The 15,010-nt window shown below is 38.4% G+C and overlaps 1 protein-coding gene across 1 annotated transcript in view; it reads right to left on the minus strand.

Annotated features, from left to right (window-relative positions):
* Positions 1 to 15,010, minus strand: part of DNAJC1 (DnaJ heat shock protein family (Hsp40) member C1) — a 107,084-nt gene that overhangs the window by 4,730 nt on the left and 87,344 nt on the right. The window contains exon 9 of the mRNA XM_063413653.1: positions 10,448 to 10,567. Within this exon, the coding sequence (XP_063269723.1) occupies positions 10,448 to 10,567 (120 nt within the window). The remainder of the gene's footprint in view (positions 1 to 10,447; positions 10,568 to 15,010) is intronic.

The following is a 15,010-nucleotide window of genomic DNA, read 5'->3' on the forward strand; positions in this document are numbered from 1 at the left end:
TTAGAACTTCCTGCAATGACGCAGTGGATTCACTGTAAATATGACAAGTCCCTATCTATCTTCATGTATTCCAGAATAATTCCAGTATTCCAGAAAACTGTGTCTAAACTATTTTGCTATCTATAAAGTAGGTCTTTCAGACATTTAGCCTGCTCATAAGGACACAAAGGCAAAAAAAAAGAGAGCAGAAAAGATTCCCTGAATAAAATAGAGCAGAATGAATTGCCAACAAAGACAGGTACCATGAGCTGCTGCCTCAGTGCCAGCTGAGTTCAGTCTTCTCTCTGCTGAACCTCTGATGTTTTCAGAGGTCAGCAATTACCATTTTATCTTTCAAGCTGAGACTACATGTGCAACACAAACTTTGCTTTGGAAGTGGTGCAAATCAGCTGAATTTCATTCTCCTTTACAAGACAGGTGTCCCAAAATTCAGTTAGTGTATGTATCCCATAATAGATATAAATGTTGCTGCATATTACATCTAATTGGACTGGAATCTAAACCATTCCTCTCCATTTGAACAGCGAAGGATTTTGGTTTCTTTCCAGACCCTGACTGCATTTCATATTTCCCCTTACATGCAAAATATCAGGAGTCTTTCCATAGGTTATCTCACGTTGGCCAACTTCAGTCATTATACCTTGGTGAACCCAGATGTAACATTTGCAGTAAGTTACCCCATTCATCACATCTAATATTTCCAAGAACTTTATCTTTTGAAGGCTTTATGATATCTGTTCATATTTTGATGGACTTTCAATTTGAACATTCACCAGGTAAGCTGGAAATAACAACTGTGTGTATGGTTTAGATACTGAAAATCTACTATTTCAAACACTGAACAAGCACCTTCAGTTGACATAAGTTTGACAACTCATCAAGCTTCCCACAGCTTTACTATCATCATTCACAGGTTACAGGGGAAGATTATTTGTCTATTATTATTTTTGTCAGCTTTCTTCTTCATATGGATGTTTGCAAGTCCTTTTGCAGGTACAGTTCACGTTTACTCCAGCTCTTTTCACTGAGAGTTCAGGTATCACTTATTTAGGCTTCAGATTTATGTGCCCATCAGCCTCAACTGTCATTGTCATTCCTGATGCTACACAGGGCAAGAATTGTTAACATGTCAGTATTAAACTGCTGAGGATTATTAGGAATCCAGCCTATGGAACATATGAAATTGTATTTCAATTTGATCTGTTGGAGTTTAATCATTGTTCTTGCCACTCAAATCTGCAGACTCTTCACCTGCCTGTTCCTCCATGCTTTTTGACATCCTTAATATCAATTTAGATTTCCTTTCCAGGGGTGAATAGTGTTATTTACTAGCTAGTTCCTAAGTGATTCATTAAAAATTCACTAAGTTATGCAACATAAGTTGCTCCACTGGTCTCTCTACTCAATTACTTATCATAGCTTGCTTATATGATATTATTACTTTTTCATTAGATAGCAGATAATATACTTGGAAAAACTTATTCAAAGTATGAAGCAGTTGGAGGATACTCTCTTGTAGTTATTACTGCTGTTTGGTCCTGCATAATGCTTTAAAATTACAGTTTTCATGTATATTAAATTATGAGTTTTATCCTGACTATGAGAAGGTGTGCTAAAAGCCTGCTGTTAGGACAACAGCTTTCACCAGTGTATTAGCCAACCCCCTTAAGAAATCCTGGGTCTGGGGCACCTTAAATAATAAGGATCAAGACTGTGAAATTGATTTAAAACAGAAGACAAAAGATCTCCTATTCCTGCAAGTATTTGCACTGCTGAACAGACACACTGCATTATTTTATAGGAATCAGCTTTAAATGTTGTAGTTCACCAGGGATAACAGAAGTCACAAATAAAATCAGGTAATATCATGCACAGATATAACAGATTTCCTTAGACAGATTAAGATGACAAAAAACCCCTGGATACAAGCAATCAAATTGCTGGAGTAAAAATCAAACTATCTTACTATGGGACCTACAGAAAGAAACCACAGGAACAATTTGCTTCTGAGAACTCCCTTCTGAACTGAGTTTCAATAGCTCTTCAGCTATAAAAAGATTCTATCGAAAGCAAGTGGGATTAGTGGGATGATTTTATGTGATGAAAGCCAGACAGAGCTGGTTTCCTCCTGTACTGCTAACAATTAATCCAGATCACAAAGACGAGTTGCTACTTAACAGGACACCTAGAAGTAAAAACATTCCTCATCATGACCATCCAGATGTTAAATCTCTTATTACCCTGGACACCTGCCACCTCTTTCAGATGGGACAATTAATACTTCAGAGGTATATAGGCAAAAAAATTCAGAATCAGCTTAAAAAACTCTCAGATGCACAGGCAAAAGCAAACTTTGCTATCACATGAATGAGAGGGTACATTTCACCCTGCCGGGAAGGCAGACATAAAAGAAGCACAAAATTGTGACAGACCTAGAGGGAAAACCCTGTGAAGTCAGGTACAGTGAACCTACTGCTGCTAAACAGAGAGCCAGAACCCTTCTGCAGGAGATGAAGAGCAATTCCCCATTCTCACAGCAGCAGCTCAGCAGCTCAGCTGAGCCCTCCAGCACCACCCCCAGCCCAGCCCCACAGGGCGCACACACACCAATGTGCCACGGAAGCCTTCACCATTCCCTGTCTCCTGGCAATCCTCTGTGGGCACCAGCCTGCCTTCCTTCTCTAGGACAGGATTTTGATTAGGATTGCAGCAGATAATCACAGAAGTGCAAACCTCTCAGGTTCTAATGATATTTTAAGAAAATAATTTGCAGGGATTTGTAGTGGAAGAAAATCTACATTACTTTCCAAATGTATATAAGCTTCTTGCAAGGAAGGATGACGTTACGCTGCTCCTGAACACTGGAGGGTCTGGAAACAGCTGGAGTGTCTGAGCATCTTCCTGAGCAGAAAGAAATTCTCTAAGTATTTACTAAAGATGTCATGGTTTCTCAGCATTACCTATCAGAAATTTGCTCTCCTAGTAGCACTCGTCTGCACTCAGTTGTTATCTTCCTGCATGCTCCCCATCTAGTTATGTCCTAAAAAATGCCAAGGTCTGTGGAATTACGAAAAAAAAATGTGGAGACAGCCTGTGTGTAGGTCAGATTATTATGAAGCAATGAGGAACTTCTTGAATCTTTAAGGCTAATTTGAGTTGTAAACACAATTTTTCTTACAAAGGAAAGCCAGATACAGAAGGATTTTAACACCTTCCTGGCTTTGTCAAAGTAGTAGGTTTTTACAGATCTAACCATCCAGAACCACACAGAATAACTTGCCAAATTCGAAGTTTTTCCCTTATAATCAAAATACTACCTGCTGCACTAAATTTTCTTCCAATTTAGATCTAAACAGCTTCTTTTCATATCAGCTACAACTGTATCAAGCACTGTTTGACACAAGTCAGACAACAATAATGACCCATTCTTTTATTTCATGTGACTCAAAATTTGTTGCTTTATACACTGCCTTCTCTTTGAGATCAGATGGGGGAAACTTTAAATACTGAGGCATTGACCCAAATAATTCTCTATTTTTCTAAGTATCCTCATTTGCAACTTACAAGACCACTCGAAATAAGTATTTCAAATCAGATGTACCTTTGTTTTGGTACTGCTTGTAATAGTTTAGTAGAGTGTTACAAACTTTACCAAAAGTTGGTAATGTAACTAATCTCTAGCCACTGTGCAAGTTAAATTTCATACTAGCAGAGCAAATGAGTATTTTAAGGACAACATTCTTGAAAGAACTACAGAACATGTTAAGAATTTAACTGAATTTGCCTAGAACCACCAGTTGCAGCCAGCAACAAAACAGTTTTCTTATGGACTTTGAAGCCGTGTGTGATTCTGAGCTTTGCCACAGCAACAGAAATCCCCAAAACAACCGTAAGTTTAATTATGAGGCAGTTTAAGATGTAGCCAGCAAAAAAGGCAAATTTGATCTAAATCACCAGATGTAGAACTTTCTCAGTTTAACTCCCCAAACAGTTAATTTAAAGCAGCAAAAGAATTGCTCCTTTCTTCAGAACACAAGAGGAAGAACTTTGCAATTAGACATGTGATAATGCTGGAGACTCCATACTGTGCTCGTTTTTTGTCAGTTAAAATCCATGAGAGAGTCTTTAGCTCTACCCTGTGGGCACTCATGCAGGAGAGGAGTTTCACTCAAATGCCCACTGCAACCATTACTTGGACATCTTATTGTGTCACTGATGATGCAAAATGCATTACCTTGTTTGACAGTCAGAAATTTGAATTCTGCAATGAAATTCAATCCCAGCTCACCATGAGCTTTGTGAGACATTACATTGATTTACACCACCCTACAAAAAGTTGCTTAACCCCTTCACAAGACATCTGTTTGGACCAAAAGTTGCCATCCCACTGCTTTCTGTAAAAAACCTTTTCCTTTAAGTGAGAAGAATGCTCTGGTCATGCTTTATGAGACAAAAATCCATTTTGTTTATAGGGGCATTGTACTGCCCAATCCTGTAAAAATGGCAGGGACAACTGTAAGAGTGCACAGGATAAAACTGTACAGTGAGAGTGCTGTGAACAGCAACCACCTTTTCCTCCCTCCAAATATCCACAGAGTCACTCTAGTGTGTCTGTGGGATTAGACAGGTGTTTTGAAGACTTCACTCTCAGATTGAGGTATCTACATGACCTATACATTATCTAAACACCATCTTAGATATTCATAACCTCTCTTGGACCTCGATCTAGGTCTTTATACTTCAATAAGCAACTGGGAGAACTATTGATTACATAAATATATGCAAACTGCTAAGGGTGAATGTTTCAGAATATCCACAATTGGATTGCACTGTAACTGAGTTACACAGTCACAGTACACAAAATGAAATGTAAAACTGTTTTAGGAAAACAGTTAATCTCCAGAAGCAAAAGACCTAATAAATTCATGAGCTTTTACATATGGACCATTTCTCATATAGATGTTTGCTTGTTGACAAAGAAATGAGCTTGCATTTGTCAAAAAAAAAAAAAAAGAAACCTATTTTACAATGGCATATAAAGTGTAATGAGTATAAAACACAGTCAGACTTACACGCTGAAACTGTTGCTTGGGCATACAAGAGATATCACAAAAAAAGCACCTACTCCCCCAAACCTTATGCTTTCAGGTTTCATGGTAATTCAGAATGTCTGCCACCTGGCTATTGTTTTGCTGTCTAGCTCAGTGTGCTTCTATACAAGCAGCAAATCCCAATCAGTCTGTTTTTGCAACACAAATGCATGAGATTAGTGACTGCAGGAGCAAACAGAATCACTTTAAATCCTGTAAGACAAGTGAATGATATTACTTCACAAGTATGAAATCTGAGATCTCTTTGCCTTTAATTTAAAAAACCTGTACCTAATAATCACATTAAAGTCTGTTTGGCATGCCAGACAGCTTTTACTTCCTCCATTATTTTTACAATTTGAACGTCCTTTGTAGTTACTGAAATTAATTTATGCCTTTCAGCAAATATTTTTTTAAAAACTTTTATCTATAAAGGTTGGTATTGTCAAGTACAATATCCTTCTATAATTTCACATCTAAGGGCTTTTTCTCAATTTTTGAATTCAGCAAAAACTGACAATCATTATTATAAATCTTCATAAGGCTTAGCATTTGTCAAATCAAACAGTATAATTTTTGCAGAAATAGTAGTATTGCAACTCCACTCCATTCACTATTTATACTATGTTGTAGAGTGTTCACAGTGCTTAGGAAATTCAAACATAACTTTTTTATTTTGTTTTAAAAGGTCAATTATTTCCTTAAGTATTGGCAGACAGGAATGAGAACTAACCCTGGAGCAACAAATTCAGCAAGGAAAATGGGTCAAAGAACAGATGTTTGGAGGATGACAGAGAGCAGTGGTACATACAGGTAACCAGGTCAGCAGGCAGGAATCCTGATTAGAGTTAACTGAACTCCATTTCCCTTTCATAATCAAAATATTTGAAAACCTAATTTACAATAACAGTCAATTGCAATAAAAATGACTTTAAAAGCTGCAGAAGCTTTCAGTTGTGAAAGCATTAAGATTTCATTATAGTAAGCCAGCTGAAAACCATCTTTACAGGAAAGGATTGCTAAATTCCCTATATGCACATATTGAAGTGACAATTAACACTTAAAATAATTTAAATAATTAAACATACTGATAATAAAGTGAGCACAACTTAACCTTATCTATTTTGGGTCAATTATTCATTGGCTGTTAAAAGATGTCTTCCCAAACATCTCCCACATTTACCATGACAGAAGTTAAAGTAGTAACCCTTCCTACAGTATGTGCCAGGGCTGCAAGCCTAGCCTAGCTCTGAGGTGAAAAGCACAGGAATATGCTGCAAAGATATTTATGCTGGTGTCATATGAGGCAGCATAAATAGAAACAGTAGAGCTGAATGAGCTCAGGGGCACTACAGCAGGGATGCAGCTGTTTATTGCTGGATTTTGACTGGCACTTTCCCAGCAGCCTGCATCACACTGGGTGGATGTACTTGTTTGGAGAGGGAATCTGGTAGACGTACCCATATAATGGGCCTCACAGTAATCCTTATTTGAGCTGTGCTTTGGGAAATAACAATTAACAAACTAAATGTCTACAAAACACCAACTTGAACAGAGTAAACAAAAAGTGGAAAAAACCTGACAGAACACTACTAGGAATTACTGAACTTAAGAATCCAGGCTAAGGTATATGCAGTCTATATGATTACTGACCAACTATGGTGACTATCTGGCTTTGATTCTACATTTAAAAAAGTGAATTCACACATGCTTCCAATTGTAGGGAAGGTTTTGTTTCCTCCCCTCTTCCTCCCAGATAGCTTGCACTTGCTTGTGTAATCACAGACCATATGAAGAGAAGGACCTAACCTCGGGCAGAACTATATTGATGTTGTTTCTTGCAGATGTTTGTGTAACCTGTTCCTAAAGGCCCACAATATGGAGACTCCACAGCAGCTTATTCCACTGCTTTATCATCTCCATTGTAATTCTTTGTCCTCCAGTGTCTAACTCTGCAGCCTCTGATTAAATTTGAGGCACTAACTTCTTGCCCTGTAAAACTAATATAGTGGACAAGACCCTTTCTCATGGTTTTCTTTTTATGTAGTTGAATACTTATATTCTCAGTTTGGTTTGGTGGTGGGTGGTTTTTTTTGTGTTTTGTTTTTTTGTGTTTGGTTTTTTTGTTTGTTTGTTTGTTTTGTTTTGTTTGTTTTGTTTTGTGGGGGGGGTTTTGTGGGTCTTTTTTTGTGGTTTTTGGGGGGTTTTTTTGTTTTGGTTTGGTTTGTTTGTTTTGGTTTTTTTGGTTTGTTTGGGTTTTTGTTTTGTTTTGTTTTTGTGGGTTTTTTTATAGTTCAACAAATTGAATTGAATTCCTGCACAATCTTCCCCTGTAGATAACATTTTAGGAACCTATTATTGTCATCTGGACTCTTTTTATCAAACCACATGCTTAAGTGCAATACTGAAAACTAGACACAAACTAAGGATGTAGTAAGTTAAAACAACACCATGAAGCTGAAAAATTCAAAAAAAGTCAAGAACACTCTCCTCAAGTTGCTGCTTCACACTGCTCAAAAATTGCAAGTGGAAACACAGTTCGATGTAGTAGGAATTAATGTCTTTTTAAAAAGAATAAATTTAAGACAAAATAGAATTTCTTTGGGGTGGTTAGAGGGAGTGGATTTCACTGATGCTCTTCTAATACACATGAATGGTGTCAGTTTATTCTTTTTAAAGTTTTGAGATTTTTTTTCCTAATTTTTTTTTTTCCTGAGGAAGACAGCTTTGAGACAGAAGCAACAATGGAGACATTTTGGACTGGATTACTCTGAACTATTTTTATTAATACCTACTTAGCTGATCTACTACTAAATAAGGTTTGAATGCATAAAATCACTCAGCAACAAGCACATTGTACTTTATCAATCCTCTATCATAATTCTCTAACTGTGAAAGGAAAACCAAGCCTTACTGCTCTTGATGCTTTGCAGCAGAAGAAAGAAGCAGACATTGATCTCAATTTTTTAAAAGTATTTCCTATACTAGAAAATATTAGAAAACCAAATTCATATTCATCCTTGAATGTTTTTCTTCTTTAAGACCTAGTACATTTGCTAGATAATACATACTTCAAAGCCGCCTGTTAAACCAGCTGTAAGCAAGGCGTTCCCACCTCTGCTACACAAGCTGTTCCAAAGCAGCACCTTGCACACCAGAACTCATCTCCTTGCCCTGCTCCCTGCAGAAACAGGAACAGCTCTTTGGGCACCAAATGCTGCCTCCACGTGCAAACACCTTCCTTACTGCACACTAAGTTTAACAACCCAGAAGTTTCTCCCGCAGCTATACCTTAACATTTCTTATCTAATTATGCCCAAACAAAACAGGAATCCTTGCTGTAAATTTAGATTCTATGTTGTTTTCAAGAAATATACAGGATAAATTATACATCTTATTGAATACCGAAATCTTACTGAATGGATATATCTGAAGTAGTTTCCAGTTTCACCATTTCTAGTGCTGATGCAGTACTGAGACCCAAAGAAGTTCCCATAAAGCTTTTGTTTAAAATGTTGATTTTGTAAAACATTTGTTTTTATTTGCTCATAATACCTAATTGCTGCAATTCTGTGTAATGCAATGATAAAAGTAGCAGAAACTAATAATTTATTTGTGTCAGGAAAGCTGACCTAGCATTAAGCAGCAGTTGAAAATTTTTAGAGAAGTAAAAACTCGTGTGGAGAATAATTACATTAATCATATAGTTGGAGGTTACTAGAAGTAAAAAGGATTACACCCAGACCTTTCTCCGCACATAAAAATCCTGGAAATTCCTTTTCATACAAGAAAAGGACAGCTCTTAGAACAATCACATTTCTTTCATTTCTCTTTCCTACTCACTGAAACAAAACAGCAAGTTGCTGAGGACCTCTCATCCAACGGAAGAAACGAGTGAGCTTTGTTCTTTTCTTTCCAATACTGGCTGTGTGCAAGTAGGATGGCCAAATATATTATACAACAGATTCCTAATACATCCAAGTCAAGGAAGAAAGCAGACAGTGGGTGCGAAAGGCAATCTGAAAATAGTGTTAGTTTTGTGATGGGTGTATGTAGAATTATTCCACATGTCCATACTATCTGTATCAAAATAATCAAATTTTCCAAACCAATCTCAAAAGCTCTTTGCTATGAACACTATAAACTAAAAAATATGTGAAATATTTTTGTTGTTCATATCAGTAAAATGTAGCATCTTTTTAATAAAATCACATCAGTTCAGTAGTATGAATACTTCAAGAAATACAATAATACTGAGCACAATAAACCTTTAAAACCCTAATTTCATTTGATTGGCAGGTTAGAAACTTCTTACTTCTTACATACACTATTTTGCAAATAGTGTATTGTAAAATTAGAATAGTGCAAAAGACTTATTAGTATAGGTATCAGAACAGTGTCAGTGCATGAAATCTTTAAAAGTAAGTTCTAAAAATATCTTTTTGTGATTATATCAACAATGAAAAAAATTTAAGTACACAAATTTTCCAGAGGGCTATAATATTTTGCTGCAGTCAGTGGCTTTGTTTCCTATTATTTAAGATACTTCCTGAAGTTCAATAAATGAAGAATATCTAATCTCAAAGTGTATATGAACAGATTTAAACATTATTCTCATTAACCCCTACAGAGCCTATAAAATAGGGTCAGCTGAAAGGGCTTTCAAATGGTTCTCAGTAGACACTACATCATGTTCTAGTGATCTATTGCTTGAAAAGGAAAAGTCTTTTACAGTCTAGCCCCTAAGGGTTTTAAGATCATAACACTTAAAAACCTTAAGTACAAGCTTGCTTTGGTATCTGGTACATACTATAAAATATGAATTAACAAGGCCATTAATTATTTTACATAATATAATTTTTAAGCATGCTATAATATTGAAAAAGGCACTGAATAGTATCAGACATATTACTCATTTTAAAATTTGTAAAGATATTTCTGCTTAGTTAATGGAAACCACCTGTCTAAACACCATTAGCTCATATGCATTTTCTAAGGACTGGCTTGAAACAGAGATGTAATCTTTAACCAAGTCACACCAACATTCCCTTGCAGTGAAAGGACGTTGCTACAAAACCTGCAGTGCATTGTTTCTCTGTTAGTGGGTTACAGTAGCTGAAGTTTGTAAGCACCAGAATTCCCCATCCAGCTGATCAGTTACAGCTGTTAATTGTGGAGGGAAAGACTGGCTGACATCTGCTTCTTGCATAGTTAGTTAATGGTTCACTTCCAGGTCCTAAAAGGATTGTAGCTTCTCTCAAAAGACAGTGTCAGCCCCCATATACGTCTGCCTTCTACACTGCCTGTCTTGTTCTGGTTTGTCATCCTCTACACAATGCAAATCTGAGTGAACTCACATCTGCCACTGATCGACCCAATTCGTGAGCAATCTTTTCCCATCGACCGGGGGTCCCCCCTGGGAACTTAACCATACTTCTTGTCAGCTGGCTCAGGTCCTCCTCTGTCCATTCAGGTACCTGTAAAACATTTGTAAAACATTCATTACACCGGAATATTGGACATTTATTTGCAAGGTAATATACGGACAAAAAAAAAATCTTTAAACAGATTAATCTAATAACGTAAAAAAAAAAGTATCTGGGTATCTTCTCTCTGTCTTGTTACTGAAAATAGATAAAAACAACAGACCAACAGTAAGATACTAAAAATTCTGAACACTCAAAAATTACGCTTTGTCTATGTAGACTAACACATTTAATTTCTATTAACTTTAATACAACATACATAACACAATACTATAAAATGCAGTAAAGATAATATTCAACAATACTTGTATTCAAAAATGGGGTTATACAAAAATTAGATGGGCCCAAGTACAATAAGAACTTAATTTGACTACTGCCATAAAAGACAACAAAAAATGTTTCTGCAAATCCATGAGCAACAAAAGGAGATCTAAGGAGAATCTCCATCCTTTACTAAACAAGGGAAGAAACAATGACACAGGATGAGAAAAAGGCTGAGGTACTTCATACCTCCTCTCTGCCTCAGTCTTTAATGGAAACACCCACTGGTCTCCATGTACCCAGTCCCTGACCTGGAAGTCAGAGCACAATGGAGCCCCCATAATCCAAGCAAAACTGGTCAGTGACCTGACAAACACAAGTCCATGAGGCTGGATGGGATCCACCCAAGAGAACTGAGGGACCTGAAGGAAGTGAGCACTAAATTCCTTTCTAACATTTACCAGCACACCCAGCGGACTGGGGAGATCCCAGTCCACAAGAGGTTTCCAAATGCAATGCCCATTGAAGGGTTAGAAGAAGGGTTAGAAAGAAGACCCAGGGAACTCTAGGCCTGTCAGTCTGACCTTGGTGCCAGGGAAGGCCATGGAGCAGATCCTCTTGAGAGCCCTCACATGTGCAGGACAACCAGGGCATCAGGCCCAGCCAGCACAGGTTTGTCAAAGGCAGGGCCTGCTTCACTCACCTGATCTCCTGTTTTATGATCAGATGACCCACTTAGGGGATGAGTGAGAGGCCCTGGATGTGCCTACCTGGACTTCAGGAAAGCCTCTGACACCATTTCCCACTGCAGCTCCTGCAGAAACTGGCTGCCCATGGCTTGGCTGGGTGCTCTGCTGGGATGGCCGGGCCCAGAGGCTGCTGGAGAATGGAATCACAGCCAGTGCTGCTCCCCAGGGCTCAGTGCTGCCACCAGCTCGCTTTAATATCTTATCCATGATCCCCAGGAGGGATCCAGGGCCCCTCAGTCACTCTGCACACACAGCAAGTTGGGTGGCAGTGCTGATCTGCTGGAGGCAGGAAGGCTCTGCAGGGGGATCTGCACAGGCTGCACTGATGGGGAGAGCCCAGAGCTCTGAGGTTCAACAAGGCCCAGAGCCTGTGCCTGCTCCTGCCCTTGGCTCACAGCAGCCCCTGCAGTGCCACAGCCTGGGCCAGAGTGGCTGGAAAGAGCCAGGCTGGAAAGGGACTTGGGGCTGCTGCTCAGCAGCAGCTGAACAGGAGGCAGCTGTGCCCAGGGGCCAAGAGGCCAAAGGCATCCTGGCCTGGAGCAGCAACAGCGTGGCCAGCAGGAGCAGGGCAGTGACCAACCCCTGCACTGGGCACTGCTGAGGCCACACCTCAAATCCTGGGGTCAGCTCTGGGCCCCTCAGTTCAGGAAGGACATTGAGGTGCTGGAGAGAGCCCAGAGAAGGGCAGTGGAGCTGGGGAAGGGTCTGGAGCACAAGTCTGAGGAGCAGCTGAGGGAGATGGAGATGGTGAATCTGCAAAAAAGCAGTTGCAGAGGAGACCTTACTGGTTCTACAACTACCTGAGACAGGAAGCTGTGGCAAGGTGAGGACTTGCCTCTTTCCCAGGCAGTAAGATCTAGGATAAGAAGAAATGGCCTCAAGTTGTGCCAGGGGAGCTTTAGATTGCATGTTATGAAAAGTTTCTTCACCAAAAGGGTTTTTGAGCATTGTAACAGGCTGCCCAGGGCAGTGGTGGAGTCGCCATCCCTGGAGGCATTTAAAAGACCACGTGTATGTGACACTTGGTGGGCTTCATAGTGCTGGATTAATGGTTAGAGTCAATGATTTGAACGGCCTTTTCCAATCTAAATGATCCCATGATTAAGTTTAAGACAAAGTTTTAAACATTTACTTAATTGCCTATCTATTATTTTTTCAGCAAAGACACAGAAAATATCTCCTTTTTGACATACTAAAAAAGCCTCTAAATGAAACAAAACAGTCATCATTGCTTTTTGTCACTGTAACCATCCTGTGTTTTGGGACTCTTAGCATGAACCAGGAATGAAATCTGTTGACTCTAATATTCCATCAAGACGATTAAACAACACCCCTCCCCCCTCCCTAAAATTCAGTTATGCCAGAAAACCAGACCGGATGCTTCTACTACCCAATAACCAAAAGATATAAAAATGTTTTCCTCTAACTACATGCCAAGCTGTTAACAATGACTGTCTTCATAACGGCCAAATAAAAGTGAACAAAGCAAGGAACACATAATTAGAGCACTTTAAGGCATGAAATCGCGGTTGCCTCAGAAGGCAAAACACAGTAACTGTCTTTGACATTTGCAGCATCTTCGGCAACAACCGCAGAGCCAAATCTTTGTTATCATGGGTAGTTTGCCACTTTATTTATTTTTAAGGAATTCTTTATGGCATACCTCTTCTAATCACCATTTCCGATAATGAACAGGCACATATCAAGCGGTTTGCATTACAGAGCCATCGGCACAGAACAACAGTCAGAGGTGAGTGACCCCAGGGACCATCTCCACAACTACAGCAAAGCTTCTCCCTGACACTAATCCTGCCTGTCATTCTCCCACTGTGCTCTAACCACACTGACATCCGCCCGCCGCACTGCAAGCTTAACGGGGCCCTTCCTGACTTTTTACTGTCTCCCCCAATCAATGGTTCAAGCGTGCTCTTTTCACCATGTCCAAATGGCAGCTTCACTCATAATCAAAGTGCATTGCTCCCGTTAAAGGGCTTCCCGAAAGGCTTCACCATTTGCATTCATTTGCAAAGCAAACTACTTTTATTCACTTTGTTCTGCTATCAAGAGTGTTCCCTGAAGCAGATAAATTGGCATAAATACAACCTGCCACTTAAAAGACAGTAAATAATAGCCAATAGTAGCAAGGATTTTATCAATCGTCCTGGTTTGGATCCGTGTAGTGCTTGATTCAATGCTGAAAGCCTCAAACATTCATAGTTTTTAATACAAGAATAAAATGAAATTAATTATCTCTGATGATTCAAACACAAGACTCTTAAGTAATGTGTGTATGTGAGAGGTCTCACACATACATTGCTTGCATTATACAATTACACCCTGGCCTACAGGAGAGATTGCATACTTAGAAAAATCTCCACATTGCAAAATAGCCTTATTACTTTTACTGGTTTAAACATGTTAATACACTATATAACTTTATTACATTATATTATATTATACTCCATATAGATATTTTATATGAAAATATTTCTCAGGGATTTTTGTAAAGAAGAATTTCCAGTGCTTAATGTTCTACTTATAAAAAATTTTATCACTGTAATTTAAATAATGAATTCTTCTAAAGAGTTGTAGTTAAAAGCCTTTTGTTTAAAAATCAGCCAAATTTCATACTTCAAAATTATGGTTAATATGCAGTTTACTGTAATTTTCTATTTAATTTGTACTGAAACTTGGTGGGGATTTCGTTTGTTTGTGAGATTTTTTAAAATAGATTCACAGCTAGATTCACAGCTATTCTCTTTTACCATATCCAAAGCATATCTAAGCAATTACACATGGAAATCAAGATGATCTTTTCAGTTATATAGAGATGTCGAAAGCTTTCTGCTAAGTTTTATTTTCAGACTTTTTTGTAAGCTTTGATTTGTGCTCACAGTTTTACTAACCACTTGTAAATATTACAGAACTCTTCAGGTTATCTTCCTAAATAATGGACAAAACTACAATCATTCTGTAGGTCTGTAGTTAATTACACAGCTAATTCAGGGCACAAAAATTCATTTGCTACATTAAAATATCAACTTCTTAATCTTATTTCAAGCTGACAATAATTTTAGAATATGGAGATCTACAACATTTATACATTTGGAAAATCTCTCAAAAAGCTTTTTTTTTTCTTTTAGAAAATCCACTCTCAACAGCAAAAGCTGTAAAGGAGCTTTTGTGAATTTGCAATTCCTCAGCAACAGTTAATTGTGTCTTTAGATGCAACAGCGCCTACTGTGATCCAAGTACTACAAGCAGCTACGAGGGTGGCCATGGTGTGAATGTATTCTCCCTGTTCTAATCTGTAGCCAACTGTAACTGCGAGAGTCAAATGAATGCATAAACATACTGCTTTGTCACCTAAAACCATGTGTGTCCAATATTACTGAAACACTGGGCCAAAATTCATCTCTACAGT

This window comes from Prinia subflava, chromosome 1, assembly GCF_021018805.1.
Source record: "Prinia subflava isolate CZ2003 ecotype Zambia chromosome 1, Cam_Psub_1.2, whole genome shotgun sequence".
Lineage (NCBI taxonomy): Eukaryota > Metazoa > Chordata > Aves > Passeriformes > Cisticolidae > Prinia > Prinia subflava.